Source organism: Doryrhamphus excisus, chromosome 1 (genome assembly GCF_030265055.1).
Source record: "Doryrhamphus excisus isolate RoL2022-K1 chromosome 1, RoL_Dexc_1.0, whole genome shotgun sequence".
Taxonomy (NCBI): domain Eukaryota; kingdom Metazoa; phylum Chordata; class Actinopteri; order Syngnathiformes; family Syngnathidae; genus Doryrhamphus; species Doryrhamphus excisus.
This window is the reverse complement of record NC_080466.1, coordinates 32,382,501-32,409,728: the sequence shown is the minus strand read 5'-3', so window position 1 is coordinate 32,409,728 and position 27,228 is coordinate 32,382,501. Positions and strand designations below refer to the sequence as shown.

Here is a 27,228-nt window from a genome sequence, read left to right as displayed (position 1 = left end):
ATAAAGAAATTGTAAAACATTTGAATTCGAGTCATTGATTAATTGAAAAAATAATCAAGTGGCTTATTAAAATAATTTAAATATTCTTGCCAGTCCTACTAAAATAATATTTGCTAAAGAAACACATTTGAAAAACGCATCTGCAGCTTGGATGGAAATGTTGGAAGTTGATGTCATGGACGGGAAAACGATGATGTCATTCCGTTGCAAGAACACCAATCAGATTGCTCTGTCAGCTCCTATGCAGCTCACAGCCAGTCGGGGCATATGTCCATGCTATGATATGCTGTGATTCTCTGGTGTGATGTAGAGTACTGTTGGGAGTGCCGTGGGAAGGTTGAACTAAGGTAACAAAGTGTTTGCCGTGTGTATTTCTGACATGTGATGTTTCCTTCTTCTGCCTGCAGGCAAGTGAATCGGCCAAGGAGGCGACGGAAGGGAAGGAGTGAAGTCAACAGATTTGTTCATTTGTTCTTCACTTGTTCCGCCTTCTGTTCCACGGCAGCAAAAGTTGTTTTCTTTCTTACTATTTTTTGTACCATGCTGATTTTGGTCGACTTGTGGTAGAGATGAAGGACCAGCATCCTTAAACCCCGTTCATGGCTGCATCTAGCGGCATGTGTTTCTTCTCTGGATGATTAGACAGCTGCAGATGTTCTTCATCTTCATCCCCTTTCCTAGTGTTGTTCCCCTTCTTACAGCTCCTTCATCGCCCAATCATCTTGTCCCTTGTCTCACTGCATACTATGTTGGATATGTATGGACGGATGATTGCACAATTTCACTTGTACTTCTGTATAAGTGACAAGAATAAAGGCTCGTTCATTCATTCGTTCATTCATTCATTCATCTTCGCCTTTTGTTTATCCGGGAGGACACCCGCTTACTTGCAGAGCGCTGAGGGAAGGGAAAGATGGAGAACATGTGCAGCATTTTTATAGTTTGTGGTTTTTAGAACGGCCCTTAGCACCTTTTCTATAACCCCCCACACCCCGCACAGTGACATAGCAATAAGCAGTGGTGCTTGTGTTCATCACTGGGAGACTCATTCTGTTGGCAGAATATTTTCAAATAAAAGAAAAAGTTGACTTCTTGTCTTGGATTTTTAAAACTTTTTATGGATTAAAATGTTTACCCTACTTGATGTTTAAAAAGGCAAACAGGGAAAAAAACAATCACACAAAGGTTGACGCAAGACGAACACTTTTCAATTCAACTTTCACCGATGCGGCAGCAGAGAGGGGAAATACGATGATAACCATAGAACAGGAAATTAAACCTACTGTGGTATTGTCCTGGCTGCTCAGTACAATATGTGCGTAACATATAAGGAGAAATGTTTTCGTGATGTTTTATACCATCACAGTGCTTCATATGTTTTCACACGTGTATGACAGCTAAAAATGTGCAAATATGACTTTAACCATTGCCTGCCCAAACCGGCCGGGGCTCTGCCCATGCTCCAACCATAGCAGAGGGCGCTAAGCATGGATTTAAAAGCCAGTGCCCTTAATCCGATGTCTGCTGGCGTTATGTTTTGTTTGACAGCATACACTCACAGTGGTTGGCTAGTATGTCAGTTATCGAGCAGCCCATGGTGTTCCATCTCAGAGGTTGTGCCGGAGCGTTGGGTGTGGTCCAGGAGTGCCTTTTGATGAGAGTGAGGCCTGCACAAAGCCAACGCGTGTGCAGCCGTATGAGGTCGCCAGGGGTCACGTGGCTGAAACAAACACAACTGCTGCGTCAGGAAGTGAAAGGTCAGCATCGGCCTGATTGGCCCGTGTGGGGCCTCTAACCCAACTGTAGCCCTCTGATGCACGACAAGCTGTCACTCACACACACAGCATGTTGGATATCTTTGAATGACATGAGCAAAATGCGTTATAGCTGCTTAGCATTTCCAGCGTTACATTATAAATAGAGTGGGAATTAGGCTGGCCGCTTTTAAACGCTTGAGAGGCGGCCTCAGGTGCCCACAGAACACTTTCCCATCTCAGAGTTCAGAGTAAAACTGGCATTTACACTCCTCTTCATCCTGCTGTTGACATTGTGACGCGACGAGACCAAGAAGACGCCTAGCAGTTGACACACAGTACCTTGACACAGGATGTCCTCAGAGGGAAGTGGCCAGGGAGCTTCCGGTGTCACAGAAAGGCAGACGTGTGCTCTTCTTCAAATCACGTTGACCTGAAAAGGTTAGAGTGCATTTTAGCTTCATCCTGAAAGTTCAACTGGAAGAGCAAAATCCCTAACTTTTTCTGAGTATATATATAAGTAGTATATATAAGTCACGGGATTTGACAGCAGGAACTTTTTACAGCACTCTTCTGATGGCCTGTCACTGAGGATGACTAAAGAGCAGGTCGCAGGAAGACAAAGTGATGACATGTCAACACACAGAGAGACTGCCTCCTTGTGGCCGCAGGGTCCACTGCTCATGTATGGTTTGAAATCATCCAACAAATGAGTCTTATTCTTCTGAAATGTCAGATAGAATGGGACACACACCTTCCAAAAAGTCCAACTTTTTCCCCACACAGGCCATGAGCTTTAGTTATTTTTTTTTCTCCTTTAATAATCAAAAGCTTCATTTAAAAATTGCAGTGTTGACTTGTCATTGACTAACATTTACATTCATTTGATGATCTGAAACTTTGAAGTGGTACAAACATGCAAAAATAAGAAAACACTTTTTCACACCAATGTATGTCAAACTACAATGCTTTTGTACGGATGCATACCATATCAGCCATGGAGAACAACAGAGTGAATCATTGATCATCAGTAAGTTATGCTAAGTGTGGAGCACCTTTACTTGGAAGTGTTTCCTCTTCTGTGTGACAATCAAGTATGTGCGTTATTGTACGGCTATCGGTTACTTTGGTCTACGTCCAACAGGCGACAGAGCTAATAGGTATGTACCATAGCGTTATACTGCAAATATCCAAGTATATACAGGCCCACTGTTGCAGACACTGATACTAAAAAATACTGATTCTGTTTTTTTTTTTTAAACTTTCTTATTACAGTAATGTTAGCAAAACACGGATGTGATGCAAAAGCAGTAACACACAAGCACAATGGGAAAATGACATAAGGAACAGGATGACTTGAGTGAGATTTCTCCATGTAGTATTGGAAAATATGACAACCAAAAGACTAATTACAAATGTACCTTTCCACTCCGCCTCGATAAAAGCCAACTTTCTCGTGGGCATCCGACTCATGACTTTAAAGACAGGCATCCCGCTCGTGGTCTGATGCACCTGGAGTCAGTTTTGTTCCGCCAACCTGAATTTCTCTCATGCTGTTGTTGTTGATCTGGCGGCATTTATGCAATTGCCCTTGCATTTGGTATATGGTGTTTCGATCATTTTTGTTTGTCCTGTTGCCCACCATATGTAACAATTTGAACAACACAAAAACCCCAACACATATTTGTCACAATATACACAAGAGAACTGAAAAATATCAATCTCACCGCTTTAGTATCAGCGCTATACTGATTCAATCAGTATTTATACGATTGATATTTAGTTGGACCGCCCAACCCAATGTGCAGGAGTAGGAGATTTTGGTCAAGATGTGCAATATGTATATTTCATGGATTTAACATGAAAAGTTTTGGAGCATCAGTGATTATATTTGTGCTAAGTTTGCTTTCCAGTAACTCACAGGACTTCCTTCATTAGGCTGCATGGCCCCTCCACCACCGACAACCCTTCCCCCATTTTACAGCCAGGCGGCGTGACGAAGAGACATGTACACGGGCGTCTTCCACGCCGAGGAGGCGCGCAGAGAGCTCGGGTGTGTTAGCCGGGGATACCACCGTTTAAAAGCAAAAACACTGGCGTGTTGGATTTTAAAGGAGCTAGCGCTAGCTAAGCGAAACAAACAAACAAACCAACAAAAAACAATCGCGCGCGAGGACAACGAACCCAAGTTTGACGTCAAAGAATGTAAGATATGTCCACATAAACTGTAGAAAACGGTGCCTTTTCCATTATGAATGCATCAAATGCCACCCAGCCGTTAGACAGCGGCCGCTTTTGCCGAGTGTCTTTACTTGGATTCGGCTGCCATTATAGCCTTCTCCTCCACTGGTGAAATACACCTCTGATATCCTTCCGCGTTTCCCCCGTTTTGGGGGTGGGTGGTGGTGGACAAAAGCACCACATTTTCTGGCAAAATTCATCATTTAAAATACCACTGACACATATACAAACGTGTGGTGTGTGTGTATTTCGTGTTCAGGGGTTTTCAGTCATGTTTGGTGGGCTAATCCGTGTCACGGGCACTAGACTCGGCGCCGAGCGGAGGAGCACGTCAAGTAGAGCCGGGCCTGTTTTGTACGGTGTTGAATGGAGGCAGTCTCTTCCTGGTGGATAAACAGTGACAGCTACAGGGCAGCCACCGACACCCAGCGGCCCGGCTCCGGCGTTGCTGGCCGCCTCACCGAACCACGCCAACAAACATGGCTTCAGACAGTCCCCATATCGCGCAGTTGACTTCTGGTGAGTAGCGGAGCTCGGGAGAAACGTGCCAAGGTTGTCGTTCATGTCCTCCCTTCCCGCTCGCGACGAATCGGTAACCCTGTGCCTCTTCTCTCCGTCCGCAACCACACCAGAGCTCTACTTCCTAATCGCCCGCTTTCTGGAGGCAGGGCCGTGCCAAGAAGCAGCCCGGGTTGGTGCTGATCCAATTGATCGTCTTTTGCAACACATCCGAGGAGGCCATGAGGCGTAATGTTGTCTTTTTAATCCATTTTTCAGACGCTGATAAGGGAGGTGGAAGATCAGGAGGTAAGCAGGTTGTGTGAGAGATGCTGCATTGTCGCCTTTTCAGCTCTCCTTTACATCTTTTGACATTTTAAAACAGCAAAACACGTTTATATGCTTCGAACACAATATTGTTGTTTTTCTGCAAGCTGCTGCCCAAAAGGCTGGACTGGACCGGGCAGGACCACCCAGGAACGTATGACAATTTGGTAAGGCAGCTTCTCTGGAAGGGAGAAACTTTTACACAGCAACTTGGAAATTGAATTTCCCGCATTTTTCATCAGATGCGGGAGGAAAAAGAATGTGTTTAAATTTGACAAACTGGCAGAGGGTGGTCGTGCACTGTGGGTCAAGGGGGCTCGGTCAACGTTGTGTCTTCTGGCTTGTCCTCGGAGTGCAGGTTGTGTCCCCCGCGTGTCCTGAAAGGGAAAGCGAAGTTAAAAGTGCGTGCAAATGTTGATACGTCACTGGCGTTGTGGCTGTGAGACAGCATGGATCCGGGGGAGGGACTCCCTGCAACACTCCAGCCTGCAGAGGAGGCGCTGCAGCCTCGCTGCCAACACAACACTCCTGCTGCTGGAGTTGCTGCTCCTCTGCCATCATTCCTTGCGTCTGAACGGAAACAGGAATTGGATTTAATGTCCATTTGGAGCTTCCAGGCTGTAGCATCATGTGGGCTGAGGCGTCTGTCCCTTTTTCTTTTCTTTTCTTTTTGACCTGAAAGTGGAAGTACACACCACATGAGGATGGGAGGTAATGTGCATGAAAATACCATATACACAAAGTACATACCGTACATATCATACCGTGTGTTGATGAAAGCCCAGGAAGGCAAGCTTTACGACGCATCAACTACTCTGGCATGATGACGTACACGTTTAGCAGCTCATTGAGGTTTGCCATTCACTTTTTTGACCATGAAATCCAATCAAATCCATTCTAATGACCAAATAATCCATTTGAATATGGCACGTCGCCGTCAATGTTGCGGTGCAGAGCACGCACGTTGCACGAATGGAAATGGTTGGTTGGACAAATAAGTGGAATGTTTGTGGAATTAGTGAGTATATTGAGTATGTTGTTTTGCTTCTCAGCGTGGGCTCTTTCTTGAGGTGCCCCCCGCCACCCAAGCCAGCCTCCGTTTGAATACTGTGTTTTCACAATCTAAAAATACTGCAACTATTTGCTATTTTAATTGTAGATGATTCCTTCAACACGTGAAGGCATTCTGCTATCATTAGTGTTTATGTATTCTTTTTTTAGTCTTTGCTGCTGCAGGAGGTGTTTGCCCATTCTAGGAGGAGGCGTGGAGATTGTGACTTCATTAACACTGTTAATTGGGCCCAATAAATAATGGCAAATTAATTAATTGCATGCTTGACAAGTACCTATGGAGCAGCTTGTGAAAGAGGAAGACACGCTGTGTTGTTTATTTCCATGTATTCGTGACCAAATGATGAAACCACACCAGTATATTTCCATGAAGATAATTTTGTGTTGTTGAATAATCTATTTGTTTTACACATTTGCTGGGCTTGTGTGTGTGTTGTGATAATAACATTGCTATGTGTGTCATGGGTGTGTGTTGTTATGTAAAATGTCTGTGTGCACCTGAGTGAGTGGTGCTGGGCTCTGATGAGAGCTAAGAAAGGCTGACTGCGCGTCCCCTGTACCAACAATGATGTTGAATGGAATTCTAGGCATCAGTAATTGTGTGGTACCGAGGCCGTGCTGATAAGGGAATGGAGAAGGTGTGTGTGTGTGTGTTGAGGTGTTTAAATTAGCGTCTCCCACTGCTGCTTGTCTAAAGTAAAAGTGTGCACACAATGCTTGCTTACATTCAGGTCAGCAGTAGGTCATGTGAATGTACAATATCATCTCAATTCGGAGTGCTTTTCCAGTTTGACGTTAATGTGTTTTGGAGGAACATATTATTGACACTATTGATGGTCCCTAAATTAACGTGATTACAGTAGTGATTGTGCATGTTGTTTAAAATGTGCGTGTAGGTGAAGCTGTACCGGCACATCAGTCCCGACCACCTGCTGCAGGTGTGCTCCAGAGTGTGTCCTCTCCTAGAGCGGGATGTCCCGGCCAGCGTTCCGGGACTCACCAGCCTGCTTGGGGCGGGAAGGCAGAATCTCCTCCGCACCAACAAGAGTGAGAGGATGCAGACCTTGCAAGTTTACAAATCCTTGATGCAAATACTTCATTATTTTGTTGTTGTGTTGCTCAGGTTGCAAGCATGTCGTGTGGAAGGGTTCAGCACTGGCTGCACTTCACTGTGGGCGACCACCAGAGCCTCCCATCATCTACGGGAGTCCACCTAACATCGGTAAAGCACAGCTTTTATTTTGCCAATTCTAAAGCACTAGCATCTATTGCTCTTCCTGTTTCTTTGTGCCTGGATAAGACATGGGTTGTGGTTCAAGGTGTAAGATGGTCTGAAAAGGTCATGATTTCGGTACCGCTAAAACTGTGTCATGGTGTTTGAGGGAAAGTGAGAGAAAAGTGGAGTTCCAGCACAGCCAATCCGTGGAAATGCTTTTCTTGCAGTGGGTTGAAACCACAGGCATAGATAGCACAGGCGTTAGCATTGAGCGGTACAGTCACAGCTGCGCTCTTGCTACTATTGTGGGTGGACATATTGCTCCCATGGAGGGTCACCAAGGTCCCCCCCCCATTCCAAAAACATGTATGTTAGCTTCATTGGCGTCTCCATTGTTCATAGGTATGAATGTGGGTGTGAATGGTTATTTGTCTATCGTATGTGTCCTGCCATTGGCTGGGTGTCAGTCCAGGGTGTACCCTACCTCTTGCCCAAAGTCAACTGGGATCGGTTCCAGCATACCCCGCAACCCTCGTGAGGATAAGCGGCATAGAAAATGGATGGATGGATGAAGGGTCACCACGTGGAGATCTGATTGAGAAGGAGACAGGAGTGGAGGATAAGTACTATAAAGTAGGGATGGTCTCATCTCCTCAGTATCGGTGAAATACCAGTATCAGTATTCCGTGTAAAAACATGTGGTGGGAATATGCCCATACATAGCTTTCAGTGCTGATCACAAAAGCCAATCACCTATGGCTATGGACTATCGCAGCCTTCAGTCATGCTTTCATGCGGTGTCTTCCACTCACTGACGTCTTGGGTAGCATGCTCCTCCCACTTTCCTTCAGAACAGAAACAATCATGTCTGCCAACACATGCCACAAACACAAATGCTATCTCGCACAGGTAGCACCTTAAAAGACTTTGTTTAACACGACATTCGAAGAACAAACACGTGCCTGTGTACGGTGACTTTTGGAGGCTCACGGTGTGATCATCAGTCACATGGCGGCTAACACGGCCATGTGGCCCATATGTGTGTGACAGTCCGAAGGCGAAGCCAATAACCTGAAAATAACTGACTTCATCGGACGACATGATTGGCTCTTCTCAGCGACGGGAGACACCGGGTTCACTAAGTGCTCTCTCACGTACCTGCTAGAGCTCCACCAATGAATTCTCACTTCTAAAATGTCCTCAACGAAGGTGTCTCACCAGTCATATATGTTCTCTTCCAAGTACGTCAAATGTTTGTCTAAATGAAGAGGCTTTTCTGCTTCCTTTTTTCATATCATTTCATCTGGCCACTAGCACTCGCATAAATACATTGGACAATGTTTATTTCATCCATGTGTTAGGTATCAGCTGATTACAGTCTGGATGATGGGTATAGGTTGGCCTTTCACTTCTTCCTCTTTCTCTTTGGGCTTTTCCCTTCAGAGGTTGCCGCAGCAAACTAATCTCCTCCATCCAACCCTGTCTTGTGCATCACTACCCTCATGTGCTCCTTCACGACATCCATAAACCTCCTCTTTGGACTTCCTCTACGCCTCCTACCTGGCAGCTCTAAACGCAGCATCCCTCTACCAATATATTCACTATCTATATCTATATACATACTATTACTATCTATATAGGGTAGGCCTGTCACGATGATGCATACATCGATAAAAAAAACAGGTTAATAATTATGGCGTCCTGGTGCCACACAGGCTGTATGGCAAGAGGCTTCACTCTGCATCTGTCTGTGCTCGTTGCTAATATAAGTTGAGTCAAGTGGAGTCAACTGACAGAGTGGGCTCTCATCTCATTCAGCCTCAATGTGGAGGTGGGGCTACTCGCTATGGTAGCTACTACCCTAGCTGGAGTTAGCCAGCATACGCTAACATGAATGACAACGCAAAAAGGATTTTAAGGTGGTTGCCATCAGCATAGTATGGCAGGACTTTGATTTGAAAGAATGAACACGGAGAGCACATTAATGCCCATGACCGACAGGGGTGGGTTTCTCAACTGGGAAAAAAGTACTGACATTCAACACTGGTGCATTCGCTGGTCTGCTTATCAAAGGTTGTTAAAAAGTACTAGTAGAGGTGTAAAGCCTGGACTATGCTCCCGTGTACACTGGCTTGCTCCTCCCCCTCCACACACTCTCGCTTAGATAAAAATCCAACCTCAACAGGGCTGCATTATGTCCTGCTTTGCCTCAGAAGGTGTACAGTTCCCCTTTATGAACGTCTTCTCTGTTGGATTAGTTCCATCCCCAATAGAACCCCCCCCTCTCTTGTGCCCTGCCCACAAAGCTAATAGATCAACAAACACTGCTCCCAACTCGAAAAGGGAAAATTTCTTTTGTGGAACGATACATTTCAAGCGTAACTTTCATTTTGAAACAAATGTATAAATACGTCTTTGTTACTCAGTGAGTTACATGAATTAATTATGGTTGGGCGATATGGACCTTAGCATATATCACAATATTTTTGGGACGTATCACGATATGACAATATACAATTAAATGAATTTAAATATATATTTAAATTCAGTAGAGTCTTGTGTAAAACGGTACAGACGTTAAGCCATATAATGAAATACACTTGTCTCAAATTGGTAAGCACATGTATTTATTGATAACAAACTGCTCCAATGGATGTCAGCCTCTGCACACATTGCTCCTAAATCTTCAACCAACTGTAATGCCTGTGCTTGTCATGAAGGAAGATGTAGTCACCCATGTCGTTTATGCTGCATATGGAAGATATTCTCATCACACACTTGTTTTGTTTACGCAGAGCTGGGGCAAACGGTGCTCTTATTTTGAAGGACGGTCACAAAAGTATGTTCTGTGTGTGGGGAATGTGTAATCACGGCTAAATGAGCTGTTCAAAAATAAAGGTGCTTCTTTTTTTTTTTGCACATCTTCATCGGACATTGTAAAACCTTCCTTTCATTAAAGCCTTAAAACACAATGTGGTGAATATATGAATACTCATCCAGTCATGTACACGCAACCATTTAGCATGCTAAACTAAGCTAATCCCCGCTTGCTTCCATTCATGCTCTGTAAGATGAGCTTCAGACAACTTTTGCCGGCGTCCACCATTTTAACATGTTACTTCCCCACACAAACGTTCCTTCTCCTCACAATGACAGCATTCATTCGGAAAAGTCATTTTCTTATCATTATACTGGTACAGTCAAGTGACTTAGCAAAACACCCCACTCCCACAAGATGCTTTGTGATTTAGTCCATGTTTATATTCTATCCATACTATTCCATGAATTGTAATGTGTAACACTGTAAATACATGCAGTATAGCATTCCCCTTTGTCTCCGAATGTTCCCATGCCAAATGTTTGACTCTTTTTATTGACTTAGTAGTAACAGTCAGTGATGGTAGACCACGGCCACGAGATGGCCACTACTTTGGGATTGGGATCGGGACTACTTCTTGGGCTCATTTTTTATTTGGAGATCCCAGCCAGTTGAGGGTCCACGGCCATGTGCGTTTTGTTGTGTAAACATGGAGGTGTGGCGTGTAACGACCTTGTCCTTCCTTGCTGTCCAGTGGAGACTAGTCACGGCCGTCGACTGAACGGCTCGTACCGTCTGCAGCAGTTGGTGCCCACCGCAGTCTACCAGCACATGAAGATGCACAAGAGGATCCTGGGACACCTGTCCTCCGTTTACTGCGTCACTTTCGACAGGACGGGACGCCGCATATTCACCGTAAGATCAGCAACGTCATTGTTGCTGATGACTTCATGTCTGATGTGTTGGGGGGGGGGGGGGGGTGGTACATGTTTATACTTCCACTGCCAAAAATTGGAATGGGTACCAAATGACGGCTCTACATCCCATATGAACACAGCTTATTCTCTGACCTTGTATTTGCCGTAGTGACGTCTATGGGCTTCCCTTTTAGGGCTCCGATGACTGCCTGGTCAAGATCTGGGGGACGGATGACGGGCGTCTGCTGGCCACACTTCGGGGCCATGCCGCTGAGATTTCCGACATGGCGGTGAGCTACGAGAACACGATGATTGCCGCTGGCTCCTGTGACAAGACCATCCGGGTGTGGTGCTTGCAAACGTGCGCGCCTCTGGCCGTCCTGGAGGGCCATGCGGCGTCCATCACCTCGCTGCAGGTGAGGCGTGCCTGCGTGGCGACACTGAATACAAAGCGCTGATGATTTATTGTAGGAAAGTACATGTACCTTTACGTGCGTTTGCAGTTTTCTCCTCTGTGTAGCGGCTCCAAGCGATACCTCTCCTCCACGGGCGCTGACGGCACCATCTGTTTCTGGCAGTGGGACGCGCGCACGCTCAAGTTTGGGTGAGACGGCGCTTCACCTCAGGAGCACACCTGCTGTATGTGTTGTAGCAAATAACAGGGTTGCTTCTTTGCGTTCACGTATGTAGTCAGAGGCCTAGTAAGTTCACAGAGCGTTCCAGACCTGGTGTCCAGATGATGTGCTCATCCTTTAGTGCAGGTGATGCTTAATGGAGCCCACATGATCTGAAATCCTAAAATAGAAGGGGGATGCTAATCCTGCAGGCCCGTGTGTGTCCTGTCATGTGCAGGTGGGATGTTCCTGGCCACGGGAAGCACGGATCACATTATCAGGGTGTACTACTTTGGCTCTGGGCAACCTGAGAAGATCTCAGAGCTGGAGTCCCATACTGTGAGTCACCCTCGAACGTTGGATACAATCTGAACACAGCGGGAGTCTTCAGTTTAACTAGAGATGTAGTACTTCCTCCACACTGCGGGGGTCAACAGCGAGGCGTACGCATCACAATGAAGCCACATTAGACTACAAACTGGCATTTAAAGGGGACCTAATATGCTGATGTTTCAGCCCTTATTATTGAGGTGTGGACTCCTACAGAGCAGCTACACACCATAACCAGCACGCAAAGCTTTCTAGTTCTTCCAGAATCTGCACCTACTCAGCTGTATTCTTTGGATTTTGTGATTCCGCGAAAACGGTCTGTTTTAATGTATTCAGACTGCTGAGTGCACAGAAAGAGTTCTGGTTTGTGCTGCTAAATTTATAGGAGTTGATAAAGGGTGTAGGAGTTGTTAAGGGGCGATGTATCTTTTTTATATGGGGGCTTTTAACATCCATCCATACGTGTGTTGGATCCCCAACCCCATCTGGAAGCAGAGACTGGACAGTCACAAGTTTCTCAAGAAAAGGGGTTACTTCAAGACGTCTCGAAATGCTAAGTAGCTTTAGCATTTTAGCATTAGCTTTTCTACAGCATGGGTACCGTCTAGTGTGTTTTGCCGGGAAAAAAAAACTCTGGTGGAGCCACCTATTGTGGCGGGAAATGTCTTAGAAACCCCGCTTCCTCTATGCTATAATGGTAGACAAGCGCTTTAGCTCCATGACTTCCACTAAATAAAGACAGTTAGGACACTGATAAACTCTTATTACTGCTGGATCTTCTGCCTCTTCCACACCACCAAGTAACGTTGGAAAGGTGTAGGGATTCAGCAAGTCCAGCTGTCCGGCTAGTCCAGCTGCATAGAGGCCCATTTCACAGTCAGTGTGAAATGTCCTTGACAGATTCAAATGCATTTCTTTGGCTGCTAGGGAATCAGGAACTCCAACCACTCGTGTCTGATGGTGGCGTCTTTAGGAAGTGGAAACACGTATGGCTTTCCCGTAGGTTTACTGCAAGCAAGTAAACAGAGGTGCAGCGCTTGAGGGAGGGCAGAGAGCTTATCTGACTTATAGCCATGCCCATATAAGGAATTCTGCCCCACTTTTACCACACCTTCTGAAACCCAGCATTTTGAGCCATCCCAAACTTCTTTCAGGGCTGACTTCCAAATGCACAAACCTCATTATGTGAAACTTTGGCATGGTTTAACACCAGAATACAACATTCTAACTACATTTATAGGTCAGAAACATGGAAACAGCATCACAGGTCCCCTTTAAACAAATATGGCTCTAGTTAGACACTGACTGCAAAGTGGTTAAACTTTACACAGCTGTTGGACTACAAAGTATTAATTTAGCCAAAAATGGGCTCTACTTTCACCCGTGGGCAAAAGAGGTCACTTGGTTACTTCAAAAATTATTTTTATTAACATCTTTTCATATTTTAGTTTTTTTTTTTTTTTAACCAAGATTACTGAATTAAAAAAATGACCAAAAATATGTTTGTTAAATGAATAAGTTGTCACAGCCATCTGAGTCCTGTTGACTGTTTCTCTTGTGTTTCCGTCAACTAGGACAAGGTCGACAGCATCCAGTTTTCACACTGCAGTGACCGGTAAGTCAGAGTGGCACCTTCAATCACGAACACACACACAGATATAGCCAAGTGTTGTATGTAGTGTAATGATTGTAATATCATATGAGGGTGGTCTTTGCTGTAGTAAAACCTCATCAGGATCCCCAATAAAACACAAACACAAAAAACATTGGAAACACGGGCACCTCCATCATGCTGGATGGTTGAAGTATCTCGGTTTGTTTAGCTGTTGTGTAAATAAAGGCAGCACGGTGGCTGCAGTGTGAATCTGTGTGTCTGGTTTTATTTTAGCTTTGTGAGTGGCAGCAGGGATGGCACGGCGCGGATTTGGCAGCTGCAGCCGCAGGGCTGGAGGAGCATCCTGCTGGACATGCAGACCAAATTGCCAGGGTACGTCAGTAAGCATCTACGTGTGTGTGTTGTTTACATAAACCATTAAGCTGGAGGTAAAAGAAGGAAGTGTTGGAGTGAGTACTGTCCTAATTGTAGATTTCAGCAGGCACCACAGACAATGGTAGCTTGGTGGTTTTACTGGCGTTTATCTCATTCCTTCCAGGAAGTACAACCCTCCTCCGTTGGAGGACAAAGTGACCAAGCTGAAGGTCACCATGGTGGCGTGGGATCGCCACGACGGCACGGTGATAACGGCGGCCAACAATCTGACGCTGAAGGTGTGGAATTCCATCAGTGGAAACCTTGTCCACGTCTTGATGGTATGCTCAAGCACAACACCATGGAAATGTGAAGTGTGTATGTCTGTCCTGAGTTAACCTGCTATGGATAGCACCTACTAGCAATTAAAAATGCCCATTTAAACACTATAGGCACTATGATGTGTCCATTTCCTTAAGTTTGACATGGTGAAGTGCATAGGCCCTCACCACTACGGAAAGAGTCACAGTTCAGCCTTGAGCCTGGTTGTCAGCTTTCCGCTACAACTTCCCTACCCTCCTAAGCGGCGAGCAGCAGTACACAGCTCCACAGGCTGCTGCTGGGTCCTGGCGGCTCGTAGGCGGGTGTTTGTCCTAGCAGCGTCTGCTTGCATCATGTTCTGACCTTGTGTTGACCTTGCTGCAAGTTTTCAGGCTGGACAGTAAGGAAGTTGGTGGTGGAGAGCCACACAGAGTGCCTCCTTCATCACATTGCGATGTACGTGTATTCTGCATTCTTGTGCTTTATTATCAATCCTCGGCGGGGGAATTTGATTCTCCTCTTGGAGGGACAAAGCACCAACACGGACTGAATTTCCATATCCATGCTGCCAATTTGTAATGGGGAAATCTTCATGACGTTTTTCATCTCCACAGGGTCACGAGGATGAGGTGTTTGTCCTGGAGCCACACCCCTTTGATCCCAGGATCCTTTTCTCGGCGGGGCACGATGGTAATTGCATCTTGTGGGACCTGACCGGAGGAGTCAAGATCCGTTCGTACTTCAACATGGTGAGCTGGCCTGCATGGTTCATGTTGGTCCACTGTGGCATCCATGAGTAAATGAATGCACTTGGCGCTTAGGGGTGTGGCCAGATGAAAACTACAGTATGGCTGCTGTGAATGATAATACATGATACATGGAAGTGCACACTGTAACCCTTGCACCGTGCACCCTACCTCGGTCACTCAGAGTTGAACAGCTGTGGTGGTGTGATGTCCAAGCAGAGGCTGCAGTAATTCCACCTTTCATTAAATTTCATGGAAAGTTAAGTCATGTGACAAATATGACTTCTAGCAAAGCACGGGATACTAGCGACTCTTTTGGTTGGGCACGCTAAGCACTGTAGTCCTTTAGCAGTGAAGAATATGTACTGTACTGCTGTCTACTAATATTCACATAAGTTGTCACAGCTGTAACTGCCATCATTATCACTGCATCATGCTTAGGTCATGCATGCACATTTCAAATCTACACACTTCAATGAAAAAGTTATTCCTAGATATAGTCATTGTAGTTGTCTTCCCAGTAATGTTCAAATATCATCTGGTATCGTTCTGGTGAAGCCAATGTTGTCTCGTGAGCCCCTACTCGGCGTTGGATGGGCCCAGAGGAGTCTAAAGGTGACTTGTTGTTCTGCTAGATCGAGGGTCAAGGGCACGGGGCGTTGTTTGACTGCAAGTGTAGTCCAGATGGACAACACTTTGCTGCCACCGACTCCCATGGTCATCTGCTCATCTTTGGCTTTGGCTCCAGTAGCAAGTACGACAAGGTGAGATGATGATTATTGTGATGTTGATGTCACGGTGGAAGAACTCAAATCCATTCCCATCCCCCACGTCATTTCCTGCCTCCAGATCGCTGACCAGATGTTCTTCCACACTGACTACCGGCCGCTGATCCGCGATGCCAACAACTACGTCCTGGACGAGCAGACCCAGCAGGCGCCCCACCTCATGCCCCCTCCCTTCTTGGTGGACGTGGACGGGAACCCCCACCCCCCCAGATATCAGCGGCTGGTGCCCGGCAGGGAGGGCTGCAGGGACGAGCAGCTCATACCGCAGATGGGCGTCACCTCCTCAGGTATGCACAGAAATGGCCCTCAGTCACCATAAGATAGAAGATAGCTGGCAGGTTTATGTAGCACATGTTCACATGTAAGTGGTTAGCATGTAGGCCACACAGTCAGGAGATGGGGAAGACCTGGGTGTGGAGTTTGCATGTTCTCCCCATGCGTGAGTGGGTTTTCTCCGGGTACTCCACTTTCCTCCCAGATTCCAAAAACATGCATGTTCGTTTCATTGGTGACTCCAAATTGTCCATAAATATGAATGTGAGTGTGAATGGTTGTTAGCCTATATGTGCCCTGCCATTGGCTGGCGACCAGTCCGGGGTGTACCCCGCATCTCGCCCAAAGATGGCTGGGATAGGCTCCAGCATACCCGCGACCCTCTTGAGGATAAGCGGTATAGAGGATGGATGGATGGATGGATGTTAATATGTAGCCACACTTACCACTAAGGCTGGGATTGCTCAGCTGTTTCCTGTGTGAGTATCACTCTGATACCCCACCCACCAACGCCTTCTAGTCCCATTTCACATTTACTGACATTACTTTCAGCTGTAGTCATTTCTTTCTTGGACTGTCATCCGCAGACGCCGAACACGATAAACCAGAGTTGCTAAGTGGTGCTTGCTCACAGAGGTGATGTTACGTCACATCATACGCTCCACCCAATGAAGAGCTATATATGTATACTGTATCTATACTGTGTATGATCTATATGTGCCTCACTTTTCCTTCTGTAGAAATAAAAAAAACAGCAAAAATGGGGAGAGTTGAGCAGAAGGCATAATGTCACTACAAATGTTAACAACACAAGGCATAGTCACAGTTTTAACCTTTAAAAATATCAAAGTGCCACGTTCCTTCAAGGTTGGCAGGTCTGTGTGTTAGACAGATAGATAGATAGATAGATAGATAGATTGACTTCCTTTATTGTCATTGCACAGCAACACAGCAGTGAAATTGCCAACGAAATGTCGTTGCCTGGCTCCCATATAATAATAATAATACGGGAGCCAGGCAACAACATTTTGTTGGCAAAACGTGTTAGGGTTAGTGTAGATGCTTTTTAGTGAAAACATTTGAAGGATGCCCAGTGGGCTCCGTCGTGGCTGTTTATTCCCAGGGATCTCTTAGACTAAAGGGTGAGGTGCACCTAATGATGTGACCCATCAGCCCTGGTGCACATTATTGCTATGCTAATGAGATGCTTTAGCAGGAAGTAGAATACTACTGACAGTTACTGCTACGTATTAACGCACTTAAATAGATATATATATATATATACTTATATATGTATAAATGTATAAATGTATTTATATAATGTATATAAATGTATAAGTACAATCAATTACCATGTTTAATAATGAACCGATGCCTGTTTACATACAGTGCTGTGGAAAAATGTGTGCCCCCATCCTGAGTTCTTAGTTTTTTGTCATGACATGGATTTTTTTCCCCTTCATAATAAAAAGTCTTGAGTGTTTGAGTTGTGTTGCCATTGGCTCATATTGACATTGTTTGATGATCTGAAATGTTAGAAGTGCGACAGCAGAAGAAATAAATCAGGAAGGGGGCAGACACTTCCCACACCAGTGGAGATAAGGTCAATGAATAGTGAAAACAATGTTAAACAAATTTTAAAACAAAAATAAAACAATGTTGTCATCCTCGTCTTGGTCTCTTGTCAGGTCTGAACCAAGTGGTGAGTGAGCAGGCGGTGGACGGTCCCAGTCCCCTGGACACCATGATCCAAAGACTGCAGCAGGAACAGGACCAAAGACTAGGCTCCGGTGAGATGCCTGCTGCTCCTGCTACTGCCCTGACTGCCAGCACCCGAATCAGCCGAGGTAGAAGTGATGACTCTCATCTTAGCTGCACCGACTGCTCACTGAAACACGCCTTTTTGTATCATTGTGAAATAGACATTCTTTTTCAGCTCTGGCTAACCTTAGCTTCTTTTCCCATCTGGCACCTCAAGCTGTTCACTGGACTTCAACCCCTGGATTTTAAGAAATAGACCCATGTTCACTAAACAGATTAAAAGCCATTTCTTTAGCTAGTAGGGAATCAGAAACTCCAACCACTTGTGTCTGATGGTGGCGTCTTTAGGAATCGGAAACAAATGTGACTTTGCTAGCGACTAGACAGAGGAGCAGCGCTCTCAGAGGGCGGAGAGTTTATATATAGGGAAGTTTTACCACGCCTTTTGAGACCAAGTGTTTTGAGCCATCCCAAACTTCTTTCAGGGCTCACTTCTAACCAGCAAACCTCATTATCTAAAACTTTGGCATGGTTTAGTATGAGAATATTACATTCTCATTTATAGGTCAGAAAAGTGGTCCCCTTTAAGATGTGGAAGCTTTTATTTTGTCGTGGGCATGTCATGAAAAAGCTGCAGAAGCACTGCAGGTTGAAATGTGTTTTTTGTCATGTTAAGAGATTAATTTATCACTTCATTGCTTAAGTGATTTTTTCAATTGAAACAAAATGTGGTATGAATGTAATTTTTTAATATTCTTATTATAAACCAGTCCTTGTTGTAACTCTGCTCCCTCAGGGTCGATGGGTTCTCCAACAGAAGTCCACTCCCCGCCCAACGTGGGCCTCCGTCGCAGCGGGCAGATTGAGGGCGTTCGTCAGATGCACAGCAACGCCCCCCGCAGCCAGATGGCCACAGAGGGAGACCTGGTGGCCTGGAGCCGCAGGGTGCTGGTGCCCGAGCTGGAGGATGCCTCGGTCAGGTAAAAAAAGGAACATTGAACAAGCATGGTGTTGCTGTTAAAGCCTCATCACCATGTGGCTGCATGTCGGTGGTCTAGGAGACAGGTGAACTGGCGAGAGGCGAAAGGGGAGGAAGAGATCAATATTTACCAGTCAGAGCGCCGGAGACGCACCATCCACTCTCTCCCCAAGGAAAGCAGAGTAAGATGAGCTTACACACGTGCATTCGCTTAATAGCCGCAACACAGGAATGAGGATGAGCAGCATATTGATGAAGACTCCACCGCAGGTTCAACCCACTTCAGAGTGTGTTACCGATGAGGGGAGGCGGAGTCAGGGTAACCATGGTTACCAAACCCGGGCTGCCATGGAAGAGACGAGCCGCCAGAGCACCGAGGCGGCTGATGACTACGACAGCGCCTCTGAGGTACATAATCCGACATTATGCTGTAGGGGTGGGGGTAGGAATATGCTGGAGCCTATCCAGGCGGACTTAGGGTGGAGTACATTCACAGTTAACCCCACATGCATGTTTTGGGAATGTGGGCAGAAACCAGAGTTCCCCAAGAACGTGCATACTCCACACAGAAATGCCCAACAGAGATTCAAACTCCCGATCTTCTCACTGTGTGGCCAACATGCTAACCACTAGTCCACCGTGCAGCCCTGATTGTAACACAAATTTTGCACCAGATTTATACATCTTACTCCCAAATAGCCAACAGCAATCAAAGAAATGAATGCTATATTAGGAATGGAGTATTTCCCCTCCGCTATCAACATGCCTCTTGTTGAAAGTAGAGGATAATATACTATACATACAACCTTGGAACGGCAAAATGAGAGTTTGAAAGAATGTTGTGGAAGGAGCATGCTGACACCAAGCGTGTGTTAGCAGGGTGAAGGTGTGGAGGTGCGCCAGGTAAATGGCCACTCATCGGAGGAGGACAAGGAGAAGGACGAGGATGAAAAAGAGCCGTGGCCGGATGATCACAGCACTTCTAGGTGGGACACATTTATCCTCTCAAGCGACCTCACAGTAGCGTATGCAATTGAGGACACGGGCGACATTTGATGGTCCCTCCGTGTTTGCCACACACGTGCAGCGACTACTCCAGCGATTACTCAGATTGGACGGCTGACGCTGGCATCAACCTGGAGCCGCCCAAGAAGAGTGTGAAAGTGAAGAAGAAGAGTAGCAGCTCCGAGGAGGACGGCGACAAGAAGAGGGACCCCAAGAAGGAGCGCAAGAAAGACAAAGGCGACAAGGACGGTGTCTCACCAAAGAAGAAGCCAAAGGAGAAGATGAAGGTTTGTCAAAGTAAACGCTCAGCAATCAGGGAGGCAACCTACTGTATAAATGTACATTTGCGTGGTGTCTCTCAGAGGGCGGAGCTTCAGGAGCAGGGCCTGACCCTGGAGGAGTGGCTTCCCTCTTCCTGGATCACAGACTTACTCCCCCGCAGGTGTCCCTATATTCCCCAAATGGGAGACGAGGTAGGACGCTCCAACTGTTTACAGAAGCTCCAGCACATGGCTTCATATTCTACACCTTGTAGGCACCGTAGTGGCCATATGCTTTATACTCTATACTCCCCCCATGCTCAGATAAGACCTGCCAATGACCTGACACTAGTGTGACATGTTTGTCCAAGTGGTGGACAAATGCATTTATTGGTCAGAAAAGTGGAAAATGCATCATAGGTTCCCTCACTGCAAACACTTCAACATACGCCACGTCAACAGAAACACCACACTTGGGATAACATGAATAATGTTATACCAGACTAGCCGTGTTAGTACAGCAATAGTGGTTCCGTGTATGATGTGTTGTGTACGCAGTATTTTAGGAATCAGGTGTATGTCCAGGGGCAGAGGCTTCTGCTCCTGTGCAGCTGTGACTGAAAAGGCAGGCTGACTAAAAGCACATTTCCGTCCAGAAACAATCCTCAGACAATCTCCTCAGACTGCCTTGGTGCTACTCTCTTCCTGAGAGATCTTCCTGATCTTTACACTCTGCCTGAGAGGAGGAGATGCAGACCGTGGATGATTTTGTATATCAAAGCTTTGAATACTTGATGACATTGTCCCAACTTCAAAGCTGATGTGTTTGTAAGATAGTGCAGCAATGATACCTTCATGGTTATTTATATCCAGTATTTTGGCGGATTGGTTTCATTTTCAATTCAGAAAGCGTCAGGCTTCCAATGGCCCTCATGCTGCATTCCAGCCTAAGTGACAGTAGGCGTACATCATACACATACACATAAACATACACATTAAACAACTCAATACAGCCTGCAAAATGATGTGTGACCGTTTGAGATAAGGACGTTAGCTAACAAGAACAGGTACACCCAAAAGAAGGCCTTTCAATGAAACCTGATGCAAAGGGCAAAGGCAGACACAGTAAGAGAAGGCATATGAAGGGAATCGCACGGCCTTCATAGTACACATGAAAAACTGTCTTGAGTAACTAAATATGCATATGCATATTGTAACACACCAGAATGTTGCTTTTTGTGTTATTTGTACTCATGAAGAGCTTTTATTGATGCTGTATAGATTGAAGTGTGTGCGTGTGTGCGCGCAGTTGTACTACTTCCGACAAGGCCACGAGGCCTATGTGGAGATGGCCAAACAGAAAAAGATTTACAGCATCAACCCTAAGAAGCAACCCTGGCACAAGATGGAGCTGCGGGTAAAAATACTTTCTTCTTTCTATGCAATCACTCATTTAAAACTCATCACAGCAACCCTGAATATTCCTATTATCTTTTACTGTATACAGTGTGTCAGCAACATTTTATACGTACTGTACTACACTACTCAGTCAATCGACAACCCACTGAAACATGACTAGTGCGTAAAACAGTGATTTTTGATTGTGATTAGTCTATTATTACACGATGGTTGTCCCTGGGTGTTTGTAGTGCGTAGATGTGGTTATTGTATGCTAGGAAGAAAAAGGTGCATGAGCTTGCTGTACTTGTTTGTCAGGAGCAAGAGCTGATGAAGATTGTGGGTATAAAATACGAGGTGGGCTTGCCCACGCTGTGCTGCCTCAAGCTTGCCTTCCTCGACCCGGACACCGGGAAACTTACCGGAGGCTCCTTCTCCATGAAGTAAGATCTCAGGCTGCCGCTCTTTGTCTGCCAACGTTTTTGTATCCTGATCCTATTTGGCGGTGTGTTGCAGGTACCACGACATGCCGGACGTCATTGACTTCCTGGTGTTGCGGCAGCAATTTGACAACGCGCGGAAGAGGCAGTGGAGTATCGGTATGGAGTCTGTGTTTTGAAGCGCATGGGATACATTTCGCACGGCAGATGACTGATCTAGTAGGCAACCAAATCACCACCCCCCCCCGTGCAGGTGACAGGTTTCGCTCTGTGATCGACGATGCCTGGTGGTTTGGGACCATCGAGAGTCAAGAGCCGTACCAGTCACAGTACCCTGACAGCCTCTTTCTCTGCTACAATGTTTGGTAATTAACATCATCATAAATGCCTTCTCAGTGTGAAAAGAAATGGTTCAAATACCTTTATTTCTTTTCGTCCAGCTGGGATAACGGAGACACAGAGAAAATGAGTCCTTGGGACATGGAGCTCATCCCTGATGAAGGTGAGTCCAATCTCACCCATTCAAGTCAACAACATTTCTCCATGGGTCTTTTCCTGTCACGCCCTCCCACATTAGCCTCCTTCCCGGACGAGTTGGGCACCAGTGTCCCGCTCACGGAGGAAGAGCATCAGGAGCTGCAGTACGTGCCGCTGGATGGTGAGTGGGGCTGCCGCACACGTGTGGAGGAGTGTGAGCGCGTCATCAGAGCCATCGACCAGCTGTGCACCCTGGGTATGATATGCCGCCTCATTCCACCCGTGCTACGAAAACAGGGATGCTTCTTGGAACACGAGTGTTCATATCAGTGTTTCCCAATTGTCATGACATGACAACCCTTTCACTCATACAGTACGTGTTGATGATTCTCCAAAGGTAGAATGGAACACAACTGGTTGGTCTGATTCTGATTATTGTCTCCCTGGTGAGAGTGTTTGTCTGGCTTCATATGAATCCACTGAGAAAACATACTTATCATCTGGGAAAAGAAATACTCCCACGTAACCTCTACAACTTGCTGGTGTACCCCTACCCTGCTTGGCAATCACTGCTCTGTATCTTAGTACACCCCTGGGGCGCCTCTAGTGGCTGTGTTGTGTAACTGCAGGAGCTGCTTTCATATTGTGGTCACGTCATGTGTCTTTCTTACAAAAATGTGTCCTCTTCAGACATTGCAGCGCCATTTGCTTTTCCCGTCGACCTGCAAGCTTACCCCACGTACTGCACGGTTGTGGCTTACGTCACTGACCTCAGCACCATACGCCAAAGGCTGGTCAACTGCTTCTACAGGTACCTCATGGTGTGTGTGTGCCATGATTGAGTACACTACACTAATCCAAACGTGCATTTGTGATGCAGACGACTGTCGTCCCTGATGTGGGAGGTCCGGTACATCGAGCACAACGCCCAAACGTTTAATGAGCCAGGGTCCTTCATCGTCACTACAGCCAAATTTGTCTCTGACCTCATGCTGCACTTCATTAAGTGAGTTTTCTACAAACACAATACAACTCATCTTTGTTGCAACTCATGGGGGTACACAAAGCAAAAGTACTCATTGTCCTGAGAGCCCACTAGACATGAAATAGCGCCCCTATAGTCAACTTTACACTCCTCATCACCAATATAGTAGACATTCATTCATTCATTTACCGCTCATCCTCATGAGGGTCACGGGCGTGCTGGAGCCTATCCCAGCTGTCCTGCTGAGGCGGGGTCCACCCTGGACTCCAATCCCAGGGCACATATAGACAAACAACCATTGCACGGGGAGAACATGCGAACACCACACAGAGATGGCCGAGGGTGGAATCGAACTGTGGTCTCCTAGCTGTCAGGCCTGTGCAGCAACCACTCCAGCGCCGTGCAGCCAGAAAGAACAAAGTATTTCATAAAAATATTTCATTCATTCAGATCTACAACGTGTTTCTTTTGTGTTCTCTTTGTTTTTTGAGCAGTGTATCTATCAACGATAATTTATTGACTAGCCAAATCTATGGTGACAGGCCTAGAAGTATCATGAGATGGTGATGTCTTGAACATAAAGCAAACAAACTTTAACCCATATAATGAAATACACCTGTCTGAAATATAATGATATATTGGTAACAAACTGCAGTACAGCTCTACCAGACGAAGCCTTTGGTATTTTCGACGTGTCGACGTGCTCACTGACTCTTCATGACACACTCTTCCTACTCAACTCTGGAAAGCATCCCGGGGATTAGTTCCTTCATCCTAAGTAACGGGTGTTTCTTTACGGCACAGGGACCAAAGTCTGATGGACCTCATGCCTCTCTACAGAAGCATGAAGAAGGCCACCTTCTTCGACTCTGAAGACGAGGTCTGTTCCACAAATATTGCTCGTCACCTTTAAGTACGCCGTTAGCAAGGTCTTTCTGTCACTTTAATAAGATGATGCCTTGCCGACAATGTGGAAATATGTTATTACTCATGCTGGTGTGCCTAACAAAGAGAGGACGAGATGAAACAGACCTGTGTTGTCCATGTAGGATGAGGAGGAGGAGGATGAAGACACTAACGCACCTGGAACTTCTGCCCCAAACCACCAGGTGCTCCGCTTGTCTCTATTTATTCACCAAAGCAGGCGTCTTATGTTCCTCTCGTCTATGCTATCACCTGCAGGGGCGGCGCTCCATGCGGCGCCAGCTGCGTACCCGACCTCACTCGTACGACCCTCATGCGTGGCGAGGACGCTGCAAGGAGCTTCTGGACCTCATCTTTCAGTGCGAAGACTCTGAACCCTTCAGAGAACCTGTGGACCTGCAGGAGTACCCGGTACGGAAGCATGAACCTACTACTGGTGTGCGCATGACATGGCACACTGCGCGTGTTTGGGTGGTCTCACGACGCCGACTTCCCTGTGCTTTCATCTTGTCAGGATTACCTCCAAATCGTGGACTCTCCCATGGACTTTGGCACAGTCCTCAACACGCTGGTTGGAGGGAAGTACCAGTCACCTATCCAGCTCTGCAAAGACGTCCGCCTTATTTTCAGCAACTCCAAAGCATACACGCCTAGTAAGAAGTCACGGGTGAGTCCTGCACACATGCACATGCACATGCGCACTTCCCAGTACAAACAATAGCATGTGTCCAGATCTACAGCATGAGTCTGAGGCTCTCCGCGCTCTTTGAGGAGCATGTGAGCTCCATCTTGGCCGACTACAAGGCCATCCACGGCCTGTCGGACAAACTGACCCGACGGGCGTCCGAGCACCAGGCCCGACACCCTGGCGAGCACCCCACACGGCACAGCGTAAAGAGGCGGCGCTGCAGCGAGTCTCCCGACAGCAGCACGGCATCCAGGTAGGACTCTTGACTTTGTCCAACACGAGAACTGTCATGTGACCCACCCTCTCGCCCCCGCAGCCCAGAGAGGAAGCGACGTGTGTCGTCCCGTGTGATGAGCCGCCGGGAGCCTTCACCGCCACCGCCACCACCTCCCTCACGGCCCCCCTCCCTCAGGCAAAACCTCCCCGTCAAGCATTCGCCTCAACTGGTCAACGGCAAGATGGATACGCCGGCCATAGGGCGTACACGCAGCGCTGCACGCCACTTTGCACACTTGGCGCCGGCATCATTGCACAACGCCACAGGTCAGACGGCGAGTGCCGCCGGTGAGATCCCATCGTGACTTCCGCATCTCGTATCCCCGACTCACACCATCTTCCTTTTTCCTCCTCCGTCAGAGTCCACGCGCTCTCTGCGGACTCACAACACCCTCTCCGCTTCCTCGCCACCAGCTGCTGAGAGGACGATGCCCACCACTGCAGGCATGGACGGTGGCGTTGGCGGAAGCACCCGCTGGAAACTCAGGATGCCTGTGAGACGCTTGTCGGGTAAGACACAAGTTTAGGTACCCCCGTATCGTATCTGGAGATTGACAGGTTGATGTCCCACCCCGCCCATGCCAGCCTCTCCCGAAAGCCCCGCCTCCCAGGGTACCGCCCACCTGAACGGCCACAGTCGCCACAGTGCCGGCATTGGAAGGAGAAGTCGTAAATCTGGAACAGAGCCACCGGAGGGTCCCCCAGCCAGCCCGTCCAGGCCACGAGGTCGCCCCCCAAACAAGAAGAAAGGCAGGAAGAGCAAGGCGGAGCCTGACCACGGCTGCTACACAAGCTCCGCCCCCGATGACGAGCTAGGCCAATCCACGGGTGATGAAGGCGGGGCGTCCTCAGCGCAGGAGACGACTGTTCTGTCAGACTCTGGTACCGCCTCCACTCCCAGAAGGCGTGGCCGCCCGAGAGTGATCAGGACTGAAGCGTCGTCTCCTCCTCCTCCTCCTCCTCCTCCTCCTCCTCCCCCGCCACCCCCGCCAGTGGAGTCTCCCGAGCCTTCGTTGAGGAGAAGCAGCAGGCGCGCGCATGACGACATCACGTCTCCTCCTCGGATGCAAAGAGGCCCTCGGAGGGAGGGGGCGGCGGCGGTGGAGGGCGAAGGTGACGATGAGGAAGGGGCAGCAGGCTCCATGCGTACGCGTAACCAGGGACGACGCTCGGCCTGGTACATGGAGGAGGACTCTGAGGAGGAGCAGAGGCAGCTGCTCTTCGAGGACTCCTCCATCACCTTTGGGACCTCCTCCAAGGGGCGTGTCCGCAAGCTGACCGAGAAGGCAAAGGCTAACCTGATTGGCTGGTAGCAAACAGAGCCCCACCCCTCTACTCCTCCTCATATATTGGTCCATGTTGGACCCCCCCCCCCCCCCCCCCCCCCCCCCACACACACACACACACACCACCCCCTTGTCCGTCAGACCTTTGGTGATGCTGGAAACAGGGGTACTCCTTTTATGGAACTTTTCTTTGTGGGCGGAGTCAAAGAAGCCCATGTCAACCGTCAGCCTTGGCCTCGCCTCCCTCATTTTTAAATCCCTCCCCCTTTTGCCTTTTCTAACGTTTGTATGTGACGCTCATCCTGCCCATGGAAGTCTTAAGCGTGCGTGTGTGTGCGTGTGTGTGTGTGTGTGTATAAAGTGTCATTGTAGTTCCAGATGTTGTTTTGATTTCTTTCTTTTTTTTCTTTTTTTTTTTGGAGCCTTAAAATTCCAGCAAAACTTTGGAATGTTTCCAAAGCTTTTTCTTTGTTTTTGAGGAACAATTAGTTTGTTTAAATAGAGTTAAATAGACCTTTACTTTTCATTGTGTGTGTGTGCGTGTGTGTGCGCGTGTGTGCGCATTAGCAATACCTTGTGCCTTTTACGTTGTGTGTGTGTGTGTGATACAAAGTTGTGTATTTATTAGCAGTGAAGATGTAGTTTGGAACGAGTGCTAGCGAGATGCACGTGCAGCTTCTTTGTGAATGTTGCGTGTCTAAGCTGGGATGGACTTTTAAAATATTTTTCTTTTTCAACCTTGCTTCTCTTATGCACACACACGTCACATTCATCACACACTTTGCTTTAAAGTGTGTGTGTGGATGTTTGTTGCATTCTTGTGGTCTACATCAGTGTTTTTCAACCTTTTTTGAGCCACGGCATGT

General features: G+C 47.1%; 2 protein-coding genes and 1 long non-coding RNA gene across 14 annotated transcripts in view; 2 read left to right on the top strand and 1 right to left on the bottom strand.

The window, feature by feature from the left end:
- The window catches only part of hmgn3 (high mobility group nucleosomal binding domain 3), an 8,348-nt gene extending 7,260 nt beyond the window's left edge, over window positions 1-1,088 (top strand). For all 8 annotated transcript variants that reach the window (XR_009128398.1, XR_009128372.1, XR_009128366.1 and 5 more), the window contains one exon: window positions 408-1,088. Coding sequence is in view for 3 of the 8 variants with exons in the window: in XM_058065341.1 (XP_057921324.1) it covers window positions 408-449 (42 nt within the window). In the remaining 5 variants the exon portion in view is untranslated. The remainder of the gene's footprint in view (window positions 1-407) is intronic.
- LOC131121907 (uncharacterized) lies at window positions 869-4,745 on the bottom strand. Its single transcript, XR_009128407.1, has 3 exons — window positions 3,176-4,745; window positions 2,097-2,187; window positions 869-1,720 (listed from the first exon to the last, which is right to left on the bottom strand). It is a non-coding gene; the product is annotated as an uncharacterized LOC131121907 (long non-coding RNA).
- The window catches only part of phip (pleckstrin homology domain interacting protein), a 25,086-nt gene continuing 1,569 nt past the window's right edge, over window positions 3,712-27,228 (top strand). The window contains exons 1-41 of one of the 5 annotated variants that reach the window (XM_058065333.1): window positions 3,712-3,959; window positions 4,255-4,514; window positions 4,628-4,686; window positions 4,773-4,802; window positions 4,928-4,987; window positions 6,788-6,938; window positions 7,015-7,113; window positions 10,680-10,840; window positions 11,037-11,258; window positions 11,346-11,446; window positions 11,533-11,603; window positions 11,695-11,795; window positions 13,361-13,401; window positions 13,675-13,773; window positions 13,940-14,096; window positions 14,691-14,825; window positions 15,458-15,586; window positions 15,672-15,897; window positions 17,572-17,730; window positions 18,441-18,624; window positions 18,703-18,805; window positions 18,894-19,031; window positions 19,500-19,609; window positions 19,711-19,915; window positions 19,991-20,101; window positions 21,198-21,305; window positions 21,605-21,729; window positions 21,803-21,885; window positions 21,980-22,091; window positions 22,167-22,228; window positions 22,304-22,459; window positions 22,894-23,014; window positions 23,084-23,209; window positions 23,993-24,068; window positions 24,238-24,297; window positions 24,371-24,523; window positions 24,627-24,779; window positions 24,845-25,053; window positions 25,117-25,343; window positions 25,437-25,586; window positions 25,662-27,228. The exon at window positions 25,662-27,228 is cut by the window's right edge and continues 1,569 nt beyond it. In XM_058065333.1, the coding sequence (XP_057921316.1) occupies window positions 4,475-4,514; window positions 4,628-4,686; window positions 4,773-4,802; window positions 4,928-4,987; window positions 6,788-6,938; window positions 7,015-7,113; window positions 10,680-10,840; window positions 11,037-11,258; window positions 11,346-11,446; window positions 11,533-11,603; window positions 11,695-11,795; window positions 13,361-13,401; window positions 13,675-13,773; window positions 13,940-14,096; window positions 14,691-14,825; window positions 15,458-15,586; window positions 15,672-15,897; window positions 17,572-17,730; window positions 18,441-18,624; window positions 18,703-18,805; window positions 18,894-19,031; window positions 19,500-19,609; window positions 19,711-19,915; window positions 19,991-20,101; window positions 21,198-21,305; window positions 21,605-21,729; window positions 21,803-21,885; window positions 21,980-22,091; window positions 22,167-22,228; window positions 22,304-22,459; window positions 22,894-23,014; window positions 23,084-23,209; window positions 23,993-24,068; window positions 24,238-24,297; window positions 24,371-24,523; window positions 24,627-24,779; window positions 24,845-25,053; window positions 25,117-25,343; window positions 25,437-25,586; window positions 25,662-26,389 (5,541 nt within the window). In that variant the 5' untranslated portion in view covers window positions 3,712-3,959; window positions 4,255-4,474 and the 3' untranslated portion in view covers window positions 26,390-27,228. Of the gene's footprint in view, window positions 3,960-4,254; window positions 4,515-4,627; window positions 4,687-4,772; window positions 4,803-4,927; window positions 4,988-6,787; window positions 6,939-7,014; window positions 7,114-10,679; window positions 10,841-11,036; window positions 11,259-11,345; window positions 11,447-11,532; window positions 11,604-11,694; window positions 11,796-13,360; window positions 13,402-13,674; window positions 13,774-13,939; window positions 14,097-14,690; window positions 14,826-15,457; window positions 15,587-15,671; window positions 15,898-17,571; window positions 17,731-18,440; window positions 18,625-18,702; window positions 18,806-18,893; window positions 19,032-19,499; window positions 19,610-19,710; window positions 19,916-19,990; window positions 20,102-21,197; window positions 21,306-21,604; window positions 21,730-21,802; window positions 21,886-21,979; window positions 22,092-22,166; window positions 22,229-22,303; window positions 22,460-22,893; window positions 23,015-23,083; window positions 23,210-23,992; window positions 24,069-24,237; window positions 24,298-24,370; window positions 24,524-24,626; window positions 24,780-24,844; window positions 25,054-25,116; window positions 25,365-25,436; window positions 25,587-25,661 lie in introns of all 5 variants that reach the window. The other 4 variants (XM_058065329.1, XM_058065328.1, XM_058065332.1 and 1 more) reach the window with 4 other exon arrangements.